This window comes from Megachile rotundata, chromosome 2 (genome assembly GCF_050947335.1).
Source record: "Megachile rotundata isolate GNS110a chromosome 2, iyMegRotu1, whole genome shotgun sequence".
Lineage (NCBI taxonomy): Eukaryota > Metazoa > Arthropoda > Insecta > Hymenoptera > Megachilidae > Megachile > Megachile rotundata.
This window is the reverse complement of record NC_134984.1, coordinates 4,889,118-4,903,033: the sequence shown is the minus strand read 5'-3', so window position 1 is coordinate 4,903,033 and position 13,916 is coordinate 4,889,118. Positions and strand designations below refer to the sequence as shown.

The window sequence follows — 13,916 nt, the reverse complement described above, 5'->3', positions numbered from 1 at the left end:
AACGCAATTATACTAAACGCAACGGAATCTAACGCACTTAACTTATACGAGACGCGATTTACTTCTACACGCGGAACGATTCTGTATCGGCGACCGTCTAGAGAGAGAAAGCGAGAAGTTGCGCGACAAACACGAAAGAGTTCGCGAAATCGAGACGTGGGAGGGTACAATATTGGCAAAGGCCTACTCGAGACGATACTTTGATTGTAGCTTACGCTGTACCATTCCCCGGTACAGGTTCGGTGATCCAGCCGAGTGGCGATTCGAGAGATCGAGAAGCGATCTCTCGACGACACGAAAAAGTCCGGACGTCGGGATCCGCGACCGTCCCGGACAGGGGCCCCCGGGTTTTTACCCTTCTAACTTAAACTAATTTCCCTACGAGACAAAGCCACTCCGGTCACACTTTGCAGAACCTGCCCGTGAATGGCAAGCCAGGTGGTCTACAACCCACGATATGACGATCTCGATTTCGCGCTCTTTTACAAATATATAGCGGTAATTGAGGGGGCTTACCAAGGTGTCCAGGCACAGGTCGCAGCGGAATCGGGATTCGTGGATTTTCCTCACGGAACGATAATTACTTTCTTTACGGAAACGAAAAAACTAAGGCGGATGCCGAATACAGAATAAGGATCCGCGAGCCCTTGCGCCGGTATTAGGACACCTCGTAGCCTACCCCGACCCTCTGCCGGAGTTTCCGAATTCTGTCGAGGTCTTCCTTGGCAGGGCTTCTTCCGTCTCCGCAGCCTCTCTTCTTCTATCGTAGGGCCGGAGCGGGGAAGCGGCAGAGAATCGGCACTTTCCTCCGGCGTACGTCGGTTTCTCGCTGGGTTCTCTCCTCTTACTCCGCTGCCTCTCTTCGTCTATCGGAGGATCCGAGCGGGGTAGCGGCAGAGCAGCGGCGTTTTCCCTCGACGTACGTCGCTCCTTCGTTGACAGTGACGTCACTCTCCGGCGGTACATATAAAATAGTATAGCGGCAGAATTTGTTCTTACGATATTATACGTGCTTCGTTCTCTCTCTAGACGGTATCTGACGGCGACCTATGACCCATCCGGTCTCCCGAGGAGGCTCCTTGTGACGGGTATAAAATACCACGTCACAACGCAAAACCTCAGACCCGAAAAATTTGCGTATATAGAATATTCACTGCACCTTTACGATATACGCAAAACCTCAGACCCGAAAGATTTGCGTATATAAAATATTCACTCTATGTCGTATATGTTCGAAAATGTACAAGAATTTCGCGCAACCAAACGAAAATAAAAAATCAAATAAAACGATAACTTATGACAGATTTTTCTAGCGTTGCGTCCTTGATTCGTTACAATGCATACAGCCGAATAAGGTAATGAAATGTGCTATTGAGCCAAATCAAACGCCCAATACATCAGTCGGTAGCATATGTAAAAGGAAAAAATCGAATTTCTAGTTTTTGGCCTATTTTACTGAAACGTTGAGTTTCACATAGCACATATCATACAATTCTTTCATATTTTTCGAGCGCAAAGTGTAATTGTAAAAAACAATAACATATCACTAGGATAATCGTAATGTAACAGTCAAGCCTTTTTATGTTCCATTATTTTCATATGAAACTTTTACTATTACAATTTTGACATTTTTCTAATTAAAATAAGACTAAACACAACATAATTCGAAATATATTTATTTCTCGTTTCAAACGTTACGCTTACATCGAATGATTAGTTGAATTAATAAAATTCTTTTTGCTTTTATATTGCGTAGTTGCCTCGTCACACATGTTTCCTAGAACCTAATTACTTTTACGATTTTATTATTTTCAAACCGATGACCAAGCAAATAGTTCACACTTACATCACTTTAGGAAGGATACTTTAGAAGGATCTCTTTAAAATATTTTAATTAAACCTGATTTATGAATATCTTAATAACGCAGTATATTTGTGTACGTGTGAAAAATTTTAAACCGGAAAAACAATAACGAAGAAAAGTATAGATTTTATTTTTTTGTAACACACGAGAGTCTGATCGAAATTGAGCGGTATCTATTGATCGACGCAGGAATTCGACTACCGACTTTTCAATACAGACATTTATTTTTGCTAATTTAATTAAATTAAAAATTCAACGAAACATGTCTACGTCTACGTAATTAAAAACAAAAAAGTTAGCAACGCATTAACATTGTTAACAATTGACCCGAAATGAATATCGCGACCGAAAGGGGATGAGGTCCGCAAAGGAAACAGTACAACATTCACTAATATTTATTACTTTTTATTTGTTTTTTTAATTTCTAATGCCACCATATATTTTGCAGCCCGATATCGTTATTCCGCGGTAGCTTCTTCCGCGGTAATTTCTTGCGCGGTAGCCCCCTCTTCCTCTGCCGCGGAAGCCTCTGGCGGCTCCTCCGGGTGCCGCATAACGCAATAAGCGTTTAACAATTTTTCGCATCTGAAACAGAAAAATGAAAATGTAATATATTCTATATGTATATATTATATATATATATAGTATATAAAATAGGGGACAAGGTTTTGAAGACTGTCGAAGAATTAATTTTATTGATAAAATCCGCGGTTGCTCAAAGCTTTGATGTAAATAATATCCATAATGAATTAAAAGCATTCCGGGCTAGTTATAATAATTTTTTTGCGAATACATAATTTATCGTAGGGAAATAAATCGGAATAAATAAATGTGAAACACATTACTTACTTTTTTTCCAGACATTTGTGAATTACAGCTGCTATTACTGCTGCTATTATTCCTTTTTGGTCCTTCGTTTTGCGACTGCTCTCCCTGTCTTTCTTCTTCCTGAGTCTTCTCCTCTACTTTTTTCTTTTCTTTATTTTTGCTTTCTTCCTCAGTTGAGGCTATATCCATCTAGAAATAAATAATTTACATATTGCAAATTTGTAATTAACACTGGCAAGACACCGTACGCGTGACATTATACGCAAACTACTTACTTATTCAACTGTTTTCTCCAAACTTTTTACTTTCTCCATGGTCACTGCGATTGCTGGATCGTCGATCGATGCCGGGGTTCGAAGCTATGCACCCCACCACTATCCCTCACTCCCACCACTATCACTCATTCCCACCACCGACTCTCAATATGAGTACGCATATTACATCACATTACGTTCTGCAATATCCGAATGCAACGTATCGGAATTTTTTGCATTACGTCTACGTATAGTGTGATTTAGTTTTTAAATTATTTAGTTATTTACTTTTTTTTAGTATTAATTTTATTTAGTTTATTAGTATTTTGTTTAGTATTTTTATTATTTTTTTTGTTCGAAAGTGAAACGAGTGAAATGAAAGTGAGTGCATCGAAAGTGCGTGCACCGAAAGTTAGTGCACCGGAAGTGAGTGCAACGGAAGTGAGTGCACCGGAAGTGAGTGCAACGGAAGTGAGTGCACCGGAAGTGAGTGCAACGGAAGTGAGTGCAACGGCAGTGAGTGCACCAAAAGTAAAAAGAAAATTATACGCCTCAACGAAGAGGTACTCCAAGAAAAAAAGACTTCATAAAAGGCGATGTAGTTTAGATGCTTCGACAAGGAATACAACACTTGCTGAGGAGTACGAAAATCAGCCGTCAACATCCGACGGAAGGACCTCCATGTCACAAATAGCACAAAATGATGAAACTTCAGAAGATACGATATCAGCACACACCTTAGATGGCGAAAACGGTACCTGGACCGTAGAGGAAGTACCTTCAACCCGGCCAGAAGAAACGCCGTCTTTTTCAAAGGGATTAAACATCGTAAACATGCAGCACATGTTTGAAGAGATGAAGAAAATGAGCCATCATGCCGACAATAGAGAAGACTGCAGGATAAAATACTTGCAGATAACTGGCATGCAACAGTCGGGCTTGAAGACTACCCTCAAGGTAGTGTGCACTATGTGCCACTATGAAGGGGAAATTCACAGTCAACCCGACGAAATTGAAGAAATGGACGTAAACCGTAGTGCCGTGGCTGGAACAATGTTTACTAGGGGTAGCTATGCGCAAATGGAAGAATTGTTGGCAGCAATGAATATAAAATGCATGTCTGTTTCGTGATCACCTTTTCCGACGAGTTTTCTCGAGTCGGTTGATCGATTCTCGGATCGCTAATTCTATCCTAGCGAGGATACGGAGCACAGGATGTTTAGGCAGAGTCACGTGAAGTTGTTAAGGGCAGGATCCCGTTTTGGCTTATCTCCGAATCGATCGAAGCGACGATATCTATGAGTGGAGAATACTAGAAATAAACAATCTATAACTTAGACAACTCGCGTTGCGTCATCTATCGACTAGATCTACAAATATATCTAATTTCTATTAGCCACCTATTCCTATTTCTATTACCAACCAACTTTTGACAGACAAAGGACGCGAAGGCATCGTTGCCGGATTGTTACGCCGTTGCCATATTTATCAATCTATTTTTAGACGTCAAGCAAATTTTAGAAATACAGGCTCGAGCCAAGCTAGCTCTTTCTAATCCTAGCGAGCGCGACTCGAGGAAAGAGGGAGGGGATGATGAAAAATGTACTTGATCTAAATGAAATATCCAATACGACAGTCGATAGCATATCAAAAAAAGACATCTTATACCAAGTTTCAACCCCTTATCTCAACCATGGTGGTAGTAAAAAGCGAAAAACAAAATTTCGGTTTCTGGTTTATTTTGCCTATTTAATCTCGTACAAAAATTCCGAAAAAATGCTAAAACATTGAGATTTACATAGCACACATTACAGAGTTTTTTTCACATTTTTATATTGCAAACTGTAGTTGTAAAAAATGAAAAACCGTATTTATTAATTTTACGTCGTATCTCGTTATATTTAGAAACGTAAAAGGATACTGCAACAGCATTATTAACGAAAGCGGTAGGAACGTCGTATAATGACGCGCTTTCCTTCCGTTTGCGGACTTCCCGCCTCGTTGGCCTCGGGGAGAGTGGTGCGGTGCGGGAGGGTGATCGCGAGATATCGCGAATTTTAGAGTGGACTAGAAGTTTTGGATATATTCCCTATATTTTTAATATTAGCATTCTCCAACGCATTTTGTAAAATCGTTGGAGTCAATTAGCCGTCGCTATTTTGTCTTCCAACGATTTATGAATGGGAACGATGTTCATTATGGATGTGGCCACGGAGTGGGGAAGGCGAGGATGCTGAGAGAGAGAATGAAGTTGGCGGTAAGTATAATTGGTATGAATTGAGCGTAAAAAGAATGAATGATTCTTGATTTTAAATGTTTTATTTTTATATATTATAACTGGAATTATAACTGGAATTATAACTGGAATTATATCATTCGAAAACTATCTATTCTGGTTTATTATGAAAAAATTTTTGTTTACTCCTCCGCGGCCGCCTCGCCGCCGTCCGGAGTGGCCTCCGCCTCCTCTGCGGCCACCTCGCCGCCACCCGGAGTGGCCGCCTCGCCGCCATCCTGACGAAGTTTCTCCTCCGCGGCCGCGACCGCGGCTACGACTTCGTCGATCGTGTTTCAAGAGGCGTTTTATCATTTTTCTAATCTGAAACAGAAAAATAAAAATTTCAAAATTTTTATTATACATTTTGTGTCAACAACTCTTTACGAATTCGTTCACACACACTTGACACTTCAATGTGTTAGTTATAATAATTTATGGCGAATACATAATTTAGCTGAACACATTACTTACTTTATTTCTGGAAAGCGGATATACGCTTTCCGCGCGTACTCGTTCCGCTTCCCTCCGTCTTTCTGTATTTCGTCTTGTTTCTTCTTTCGCTTCTTCCTCTTTTCTTATTTCTTTCGTTTCTTGTTCTTTTATTTTTTCCTTTTCGTCCATGTTTTTCTCCTTTGATTGTATTACTTTTTCTGCTTCGTGGGCTGCAGCTTGAGCTATTGCCATCTAGAAATAAATAATTTTTCATAATGTAATGTAACTAATACTAGTAAGACACCGTACACATGTCATTATACGCAAATTACTTACTTTTTGAATTCCTTCGCTTATGCGTATCACGCCGTCCATAATCAATTTCCAATTGCTGGATCGACGATCAATTCCGCGATTCGCAATTATGCATCCCACCACTGTCCCTCAGTTCCACCACCATCTCTCATTACGGGTAGGAATATTACATCATATGTAGTATGCTCTGCAAAATACGCTCTCCTTCTCTTATTTTCTCTCTCGCTTTTTTCGCGTCTATGTTCATATCTCTTGACCGTACTTGCCTTACCGCACTGACCTATTTCAGTGTCGCGTGCCGAAGCAGGTGGTGGGAGAATCTGTCTCAGGGCGTTGACCCCAGAAGACGGATCAGCTGTTACACGTCGCTGCTTGGCCCGCGTTCTTTATTTACGAAGTATCTGCAACAGATAAAATAATATAAATATATAATTATTATTCCTCATATTATATCGACTATTGTTTAAAATTTTATTTTGCGGAATCTGCAGCTTATTTTTTACCAAAGACCTGTATTAATTAAAACTAAATCCTACATTTTGTTTGAAAAGCACACATTATTTGCAACGCACGAGAAGGTGGTGGGCTTCTTCCATCATGATGGGATGAAATGAAACAGAAAAGATAAGATAATTATAATTTCAATCCGTGACCAAGTCAACAGGCGCACACCAACCAGGGGCGTGCGGGCCGGCGTCTGTAACTGCACTTTATAGCGCAATCCGACGCCGGATCGTTGCAACGTCTTCGTTACTTTCTGTAAGACCTTTTTCGCTTTTTCAAGCGCTCTCTTTCATCCATTATAAATTGGGGTTCTCTAATGGATATAGCCCTGTTATACCGGCTGTCCACATATGCCGGTAGCATGCACTCAGTGTAAAACTGAATCAATTTGCTTCCATCTGATTCTTCCAAAACACGTCGTCTCTTTCGACGGTAACGCAGTTTATTCCTTTTCTTGTCCAAATGCAAAATATGCAATACGATCTGTCTGTTACGTGCAGCTGACCTTGGACTTGGTAATAGTATTGATGGGTTTTATTTAACGCAGTACCCACATCATTTTCAAATATCCGCCGGATAGATGGGATTGTCTTGATTGCCTCTTCTGGCAACAAATTCTCTGCTGTCTTCGGGCACTTTATTTCCACTATGCCCTCTTTATCGATGATACCATCCGGCGATGCTCCTATGAATGAATGGGATCTGTCAATGAAGATTCCGCATTCTTTAATACCTTTCCCTGTATATTTTTTCAATTCTTCACGGGCAATTTCTTCGCACTCTTGCCCGTATTTAATTGCAGGTACATTAATGATTTTGGGATATATCAATCTTTTCACCAAGTTACCACACAATGTTCCACTTCTTCGGCGGCATACACTGGCGAAATTCGATGCCGTTAGAAGTTTCGACTTGTACATGTACCATTGCGGATTTTTGGATTGTCCGATTGTTTCTATTTGTATGGCATCCTTCTTTTCTTGCCAATTACGGAGCATCTCCATATGCTTTTCTTACTGCAACTTATAAATATTTATATCCATGTCAGGTTTTGCAGCGTTTTCTCCATAATCCGCGTCTTTCTCAGAGTGGAGTTGTTTCCGTGCGCATGTCGCAATTTCCGTTTCCTTTCTTTTCTCAGCATTTATTTCATTTTTCTTCTTCCTTCTTATTTCCATATCCGATAAAACTGGGGGCGGTTTCTTTTTCATCGCTCTATTTAATCGCGACAATGGTTCTTTGGTGTTGTACTGTAACACGGCAGCAGCACATCTTGCCGTGTACGATCCTCTTTGGCCGAAATTTAATCTTTTCCCACCGATGTATTTGGCAAGGACGTTGTTGAAGCTCTCTACGGGATTGTTGTTACAATTATATAATAAATTTTCCGCATGAGATGTTAGCGGCTGAAGTATTTCCCTTATGAGCTGGTATACTTCCATTTTGGATTACAAAATCTAAGCTACTATAGTTAATTAATTAATATATGTATGTATTATTTATTAATTTTTCCTATTCTCTTTAACTAGATCGTTTTCTACTTGTATGCTTTATTACGCGTTTATCTTTTATTTCAGAGATGAAAGATTTTGGCCTCCGCAGAGAAAAGTTCTCTTACCACGTATCCCACCGCTGTCACCAAATTTATTTTTCTTAATCGTGTAACAACCCTAGAACCTAAGTTTAGTTAGTTACAAGCGCTAAAAGGTAAAGAGCGGCTTTTACCTCTAAACGACTCGATTTCGCAAATTAAGATTGTGTGATTCGTGTGGTGTGCGGTTAAGGATTGAAATCCACAGGTCAAAATCTTTCAACAATTAGATTTATTCAATAAACGAAGAAATGAAACTAGCAAACAACAATAACAACAAAATGAAGAAAAATATATAAATTATAAGTGATTCATTTAGAATAAAGAACTTGAATAGGTCTTGAAATAATAATAATAGAATTCAACAAATTAAACAATATGTAATATGTGACTCGCTAGTCAGTACTTTATATTGGACCGTATCTGAATCGGGTCTCTGATAAAGCAAACTTCGCATTCGTAATATTAACTAAATTTGATATTCGATTTTTGTGCTCGACGCTATAATCTAAGAGCAATTCGGTATCTAGATTTATATAAATGAGATTTTATAGAATTTATAATGTTAGCGCTTTGTAATCTACCGCCGCGAGGAATTCAACCTAAGTGAGATTCTCTAAACGCACCTAAATACGCTTTCGCAAAAATTAGACAGATTTATTCTACTATCTAACGCGGTGTAGTCGACTACGTAAATTACGCTAACGTGAGAATAGTATTCCTTTAATAACTCGAATTATCGAAATTTATCTGGATCTAAATGAATTACTTTTCGGAACAGTTACTCTTTTATTATCTGACTCGACAACTAATGGTCCATGACCCTTTTAGCCAAAACGAATATTGACAACCAAAACCAGATCGCTTAATTGGGGAGCCTGCGTTAGCTAGCTGCTAAACAACCCAACGATCCAGAGTCAGATGAAAAGTATAAGCCTGACAGGGTAGCAAATCAATTGATTCTAACGTAAAGTCGTGATTGCTGAACTGCCACCCAAAAAACACGGGCTTCAGAGACCAAGCCGCTCAAATGGGGAGCCTGCGTTAGCTAGCTACGAAACGACCCAGAGCGAGCTCCGAGAATCTGAAGGCTCGTTAACAATCCGACGAAAACCCAAATATGAGTAGCTGAGAGCAATCGTTTCGATATCTTAGCCTTTTTTGGCGCTAAGTATAGCTCTCTCCTGACGGAGTTTCAGATACGAGATCGTTTGAACGGGGAGCCTGCGTTAGCTAGCTTCTGAAACAACCCACGACCAAGTGTCCAAATGGCATATACCCGCTTGACCAATCAAGTATCAAGATTCGTTGCGGCTCTTGACAGCGAAAACTGTTCCTAATTATTCTTATCAAAGAGACTTCTATCGTGCTCGACTGCGAAAACTGTTCTGCTCTTAGACGGGTTTCGCTCGCCCTTTTATACTCGCAGGCTTGCCAAATTTCTGGAATCTCTATGACGTCAGAATCTCTAAATCTCCATATAATTTCGTTATTATACATTAATTATGAAATTGAACGGTTTAATTATGTTTTAAATGTCGCTCTTTAATTAATTGCTATCGTTTCGATACTAAAATGGTACTCTAATGGTGTTTTAGCGAAAAATACATTTTCTATCCTTTTCTATCAGAGGCGAGTCTATTTCGATTTACAGCTTTCTAGTTTAAGAAAATAATCGTGGTTCCGGCCATAAGTAGTTTAGTAATGACTGATTTTACGTACATAAATTGATTTAATTAATTAATTAGTTTAATGGTCAAAAATGCCGAAAATAGAAATAGTAGCTCCATCCTTTTCTGGGATTAGCGCTGATCTCAAGGATTTCGGACGTGTATTGCGGCACGTAGGCACATCATAGCGTCACGGAAATTTCCATACTAAATTACACATTTATTAGAATTAAAAATAAAATAATACATAATTTGATTTTAATCATTCTAACTTAACATCCAATTATTGGTATGAAAAATATATTCTAAATCAGAATTATAAGATAATTTATAAATGAAATATATATATATGTATCTACTCTGATTACCGACTGTTGAATTTGATAGATTGATGATCGATACGCGACATACTGTCGATAATTTGGCAACTACTGTCGGTAATTGGGTATTCTAATAGGTGGGCAGAAGATTGTCGTGATGTTGGTGGTAGGGAAAAAAAACGTTTCCCCAGAGACGTTACACCTTCCCCCCTAGTGCAGGACTCCGCGTTATTCCGGGGTGATACTGCACCTTGTCCAAATAACCACCGAGCCTTCCAGGCCTTGCGTCGTGGGTCTCCTCGTTTGATGTTTTTGTATGCGTCGTAGGAGTGTTCGGGCACGTCGATTTTTATTAGCCTCCATTCGTTACCGGGTTTCTTCTGATTAAACCATATTCTTGATTATGTATATGCGAAATATATATATGTATATCTATTTTACCTGGGTTTTGGGCTTGGTAATATTCGATTTTAGTTTCCTTAACCAACTTCGTTTTCCTGCCCTTCGAACCATGTTGATTGTAATGCGTGTTGTCGTCTACTATTATGGGATCTATTGTGGTGTGATTAATCATGGCGTCGGCGCATGTGATAGTTACGGCGTAATTTAGATTTTATTTTGCTTTTTGTTTCTTTTTATAACTTAGTCTCATGGGTGGTGTTAGTTATTTATCAGAGGGAGAGTGTTTAATTATAAATTTATTTAATATATATATATATATATATATATAAATTTATTTAATATATATATATATATATATATATATATATATATAAAATTTACATGTGTGTATATAATTAGTAGATTCTCATATCTAGATTTTAATGAAACTGGATATCCTTTAATTCCATTATGGTATAGTTTCCGTCCGAATTTAGGAGGACTCCCGCATTGAACGCCTCCTCTTCGTCGCTATCCATTTGGATGATGCGGTTTCGGCAGCTCGTGCAAGCCATTGCGGGTAGCATGTTTGAGAGTCTTTGTTTGCACCGCATGCAACGGGTTTTCTTCACCGCCGACTCATCATACTCTATAACAGGGGTGGCCAACCTGCGGCTCGCGAGCCACATGCGGCTCTTTGAAGGATTATTTGTGGCTCTCGATAAATGTACCTAAGTTCCCTTTTCATTTTTGTGCTATTATATTTTACAAAATTATTATCGTTCTATATGTGTTTCAAAATGTCGTTGAAATTACTGACGACAAATATGAAAGACTAATTGTAACGTTGTAACAAATTTCATTTCGGTCCAAGTTAAGAATAATATGACTCATCGAAAACTGCGCTATCGAAAATTGCGGCTCGCGAAACATTTCAAACTTTGAAAATTGGTTTGGACTATCAAGGAACTTGGCCACCCCTGCTCTATAATATAAAATCGTAACGTAACGCGTAACGCGTAACGCTGTCACGCGAATCGCTACCCCCTCTACTCCACAGTCCAAGATCCACTCACCATGTCATTTTAGAAACGTATTCACACGAAATAGGCGCGAAGCGCCTCGGGGGGTTGGGCCGCGAAGCGGCCAGGGGGCACCGCCCCCTAGTATTTTATAAAATGGTGTTTTCCTATTTGCACATATACGTATAACATATTTTACTCTAGACATCATTATTAGGATAACGAATATTATTTTTTTCTTTTTCTTTTTACTTGCCTGCGCTCCACCATTCCTCCCTGGCTTCGGGGTCTGAAGTACTTGTGCAATTCAAGCACAGCCGTCCTATGCTCTGATTGAACTTGTAAGAAAAGGCGATTTTCTTATCGATTACGCAGATTGCTGATTGCAAATTGTTATTTTCGGTGGTGTTCATCTTCGTAGAGGTTTCGATAGCTCTTCTTCTTTCCGCGTTGTCTCTCGTGACCATTCCTTTGGACTGCACCCTTATTAATGACTCCTTGTTCGTACGGTTACGCCCTTACGCACGTATTCATACCCCTGCTGATTTCCATTCATTCATTTGTAAATAGGCCCGTTTAATTCTGTCCTTATGAACGATTCTCCTTCTGTTTCTATGGTCTATTTGTATTTCCACGTTGTTGTTACCTATGGTTCTCGTAATCCTGTAGGGGCCTGAGTATTCCTTCTTAAGTTTATTTTTCCGTGACGGATTAAGAAGGAATACGTCCTCGCCTGTCTCGTAATGAATCGGTCGGATCTTCCTGTCGTAGTAATGTTTCTGTCGGTGTTTCGCTTGTTCGAGATTATTCCGCGCGGTTTTTCGGAAATTGTGTAGTTTTGTAATGAGATTGTCGACATAGTCTGGACAAGTGCATATTGCATCTTCTGTTGGAAAATTGGATGGTTGTCGTGCTTTTCTGCCGAATATTAATTCGTGAGGAGTAAATCTTGTGCCCTCGTAGAGACTAGTGTTATAAGAAAACATCGCTTGTGGTAGCCACTCGTCCCATTGTTTTTCTATTGTGAGAAAATGTTTCAGATATTCAATTAATACCTGGTGGATTCTTTCTAGGGATTTGACTGCGGATGGAAAGATGACGTCCTGTAGGTTTGTATGTGGAAAATTTTTGCTAATTTCTTCATTAAGGAGCTCATGAAACATGCCCCCTGGTCAGTCAAGATCGCCTTTGGACAGCCAAATGTGCAAATAAAGTGCTCGGTGAATGCTTTCGCTACGTCTTCTGCAGTCATTGAAGCGATAGGCGCGGCTACTGAATATTTAGTTAAATTATCTTGGATGGTCAATATATAGCTGTATCCTCTTGAGGTTAAAGGTAAGGTCCTAATATATCCATCGAGATTTTATCAAATGCATCTAGGGGAGTATCCGTAATTACCATGGGTTCTTTATTCTTTACGCGGACTAATTTGTTTCTTTGACAGTCTACACAGGTTTTTACAAAATCGGCTATCTCTCTCTTCATATTCTTCCAATAGTAATTATCTCTGACGCGATGGTAAGTTTTTCTTATTCCTTTATGCCCCCCGGTGGGTGTTATATCTTTTTCTTGAATTATAGGGATTCTTTCCGCGAACGACGGAGTTTTAATATCCCCGGTACAAATGGTAATACGTATTGGCATGTCAGCAAAAGTTAAGTGTATTAATTTTTTTAGGTTTTTGCTATCTGGTAAGCTAAGGTCACTAATTTGTAACCGTACAAAGTACGCTCACATATTAACGATTCATAGTTCGCGGATTGCGGGGTGGGGTAGAGAGCAATTAGGCAGACTATTTCGTCACGCGTCCTAATAGCGCATGCGTGTTATCCCCTCCAGGGGACAGGTGAGCGATCGACCCGCAAGCCGTGAAATCGATCGTCACTCTGATCTCGACCGGCTTCTAGATCACTCGTAATTCTAACAAGGGGGTCCGCCTAACGAAAAACGGAACATAGCTTGAGTCAAACTGACTATCGAACACGCAGTAAAACGGCTGGTACTCGCGGTTATTGTTCGCGCCTCAAACTGAGGAGTCGTTGATCCAAACTGTATCACGGCACGGTTACGCGTTATTCCCGCGATTTGGAAAATCGGAGATTTTGCAACCGGGGGATCAGAGTCAATTAGGAAACCACTCCAGATTTACGTACATTCGAAGATCCGAGAACCGAGACTCACTTATTTCTAAAAAGTGCCTCTCCCATCTTGAGTACTCGCGAATGTCGTACGAGTGAAGCCAATGGTGATAACGTGTTTGAGGCCCTAGATCCCAAAAACTCGTTTTTCATCCATTCCTGAGCTCAGGCATTTTTAATGCAGTTTGGAGTGCGAAGTAGGTGACGTGATAAATCTAATATACAGAAAACTTCCAAGTTATTGTTAATTTGAAAATCGGAGAAACGAGACCCGCTCGCTCAGACGAGTGCCTCTCCCATCTCACGTATAGACGAATTA

At 39.8% G+C, this 13,916-nt stretch overlaps 3 protein-coding genes across 3 annotated transcripts; all 3 read right to left on the bottom strand.

Annotated features, from left to right (window-relative positions):
• Positions 1–2,281: 2,281 nt before the first annotated feature.
• Positions 2,282–3,042, bottom strand: LOC105663971 (uncharacterized). The gene is made up of 3 exons (XM_076542074.1): positions 2,968–3,042; positions 2,714–2,881; positions 2,282–2,449 (listed from the first exon to the last, which is right to left on the bottom strand). Exons 2-3 carry the CDS (start codon positions 2,879–2,881, stop codon positions 2,282–2,284), a joined length of 336 nt encoding a protein of 111 aa, XP_076398189.1. The 5' UTR covers positions 2,968–3,042.
• A 2,287-nt stretch (positions 3,043–5,329) lies between these two features.
• LOC143266628 (uncharacterized) lies at positions 5,330–6,127 on the bottom strand. The gene is made up of 3 exons (XM_076542072.1): positions 5,993–6,127; positions 5,696–5,908; positions 5,330–5,545 (listed from the first exon to the last, which is right to left on the bottom strand). Exons 1-3 carry the CDS (start codon positions 6,029–6,031, stop codon positions 5,330–5,332), a joined length of 468 nt encoding a protein of 155 aa, XP_076398187.1. The 5' UTR covers positions 6,032–6,127.
• Positions 6,128–6,858: 731 nt separating this feature from the next.
• LOC143266627 (uncharacterized) lies at positions 6,859–7,473 on the bottom strand. The gene has a single exon (XM_076542071.1). It carries the CDS (start codon positions 7,471–7,473, stop codon positions 6,859–6,861), a length of 615 nt encoding a protein of 204 aa, XP_076398186.1.
• Between the last annotated feature and the right edge of the window lie 6,443 nt (positions 7,474–13,916).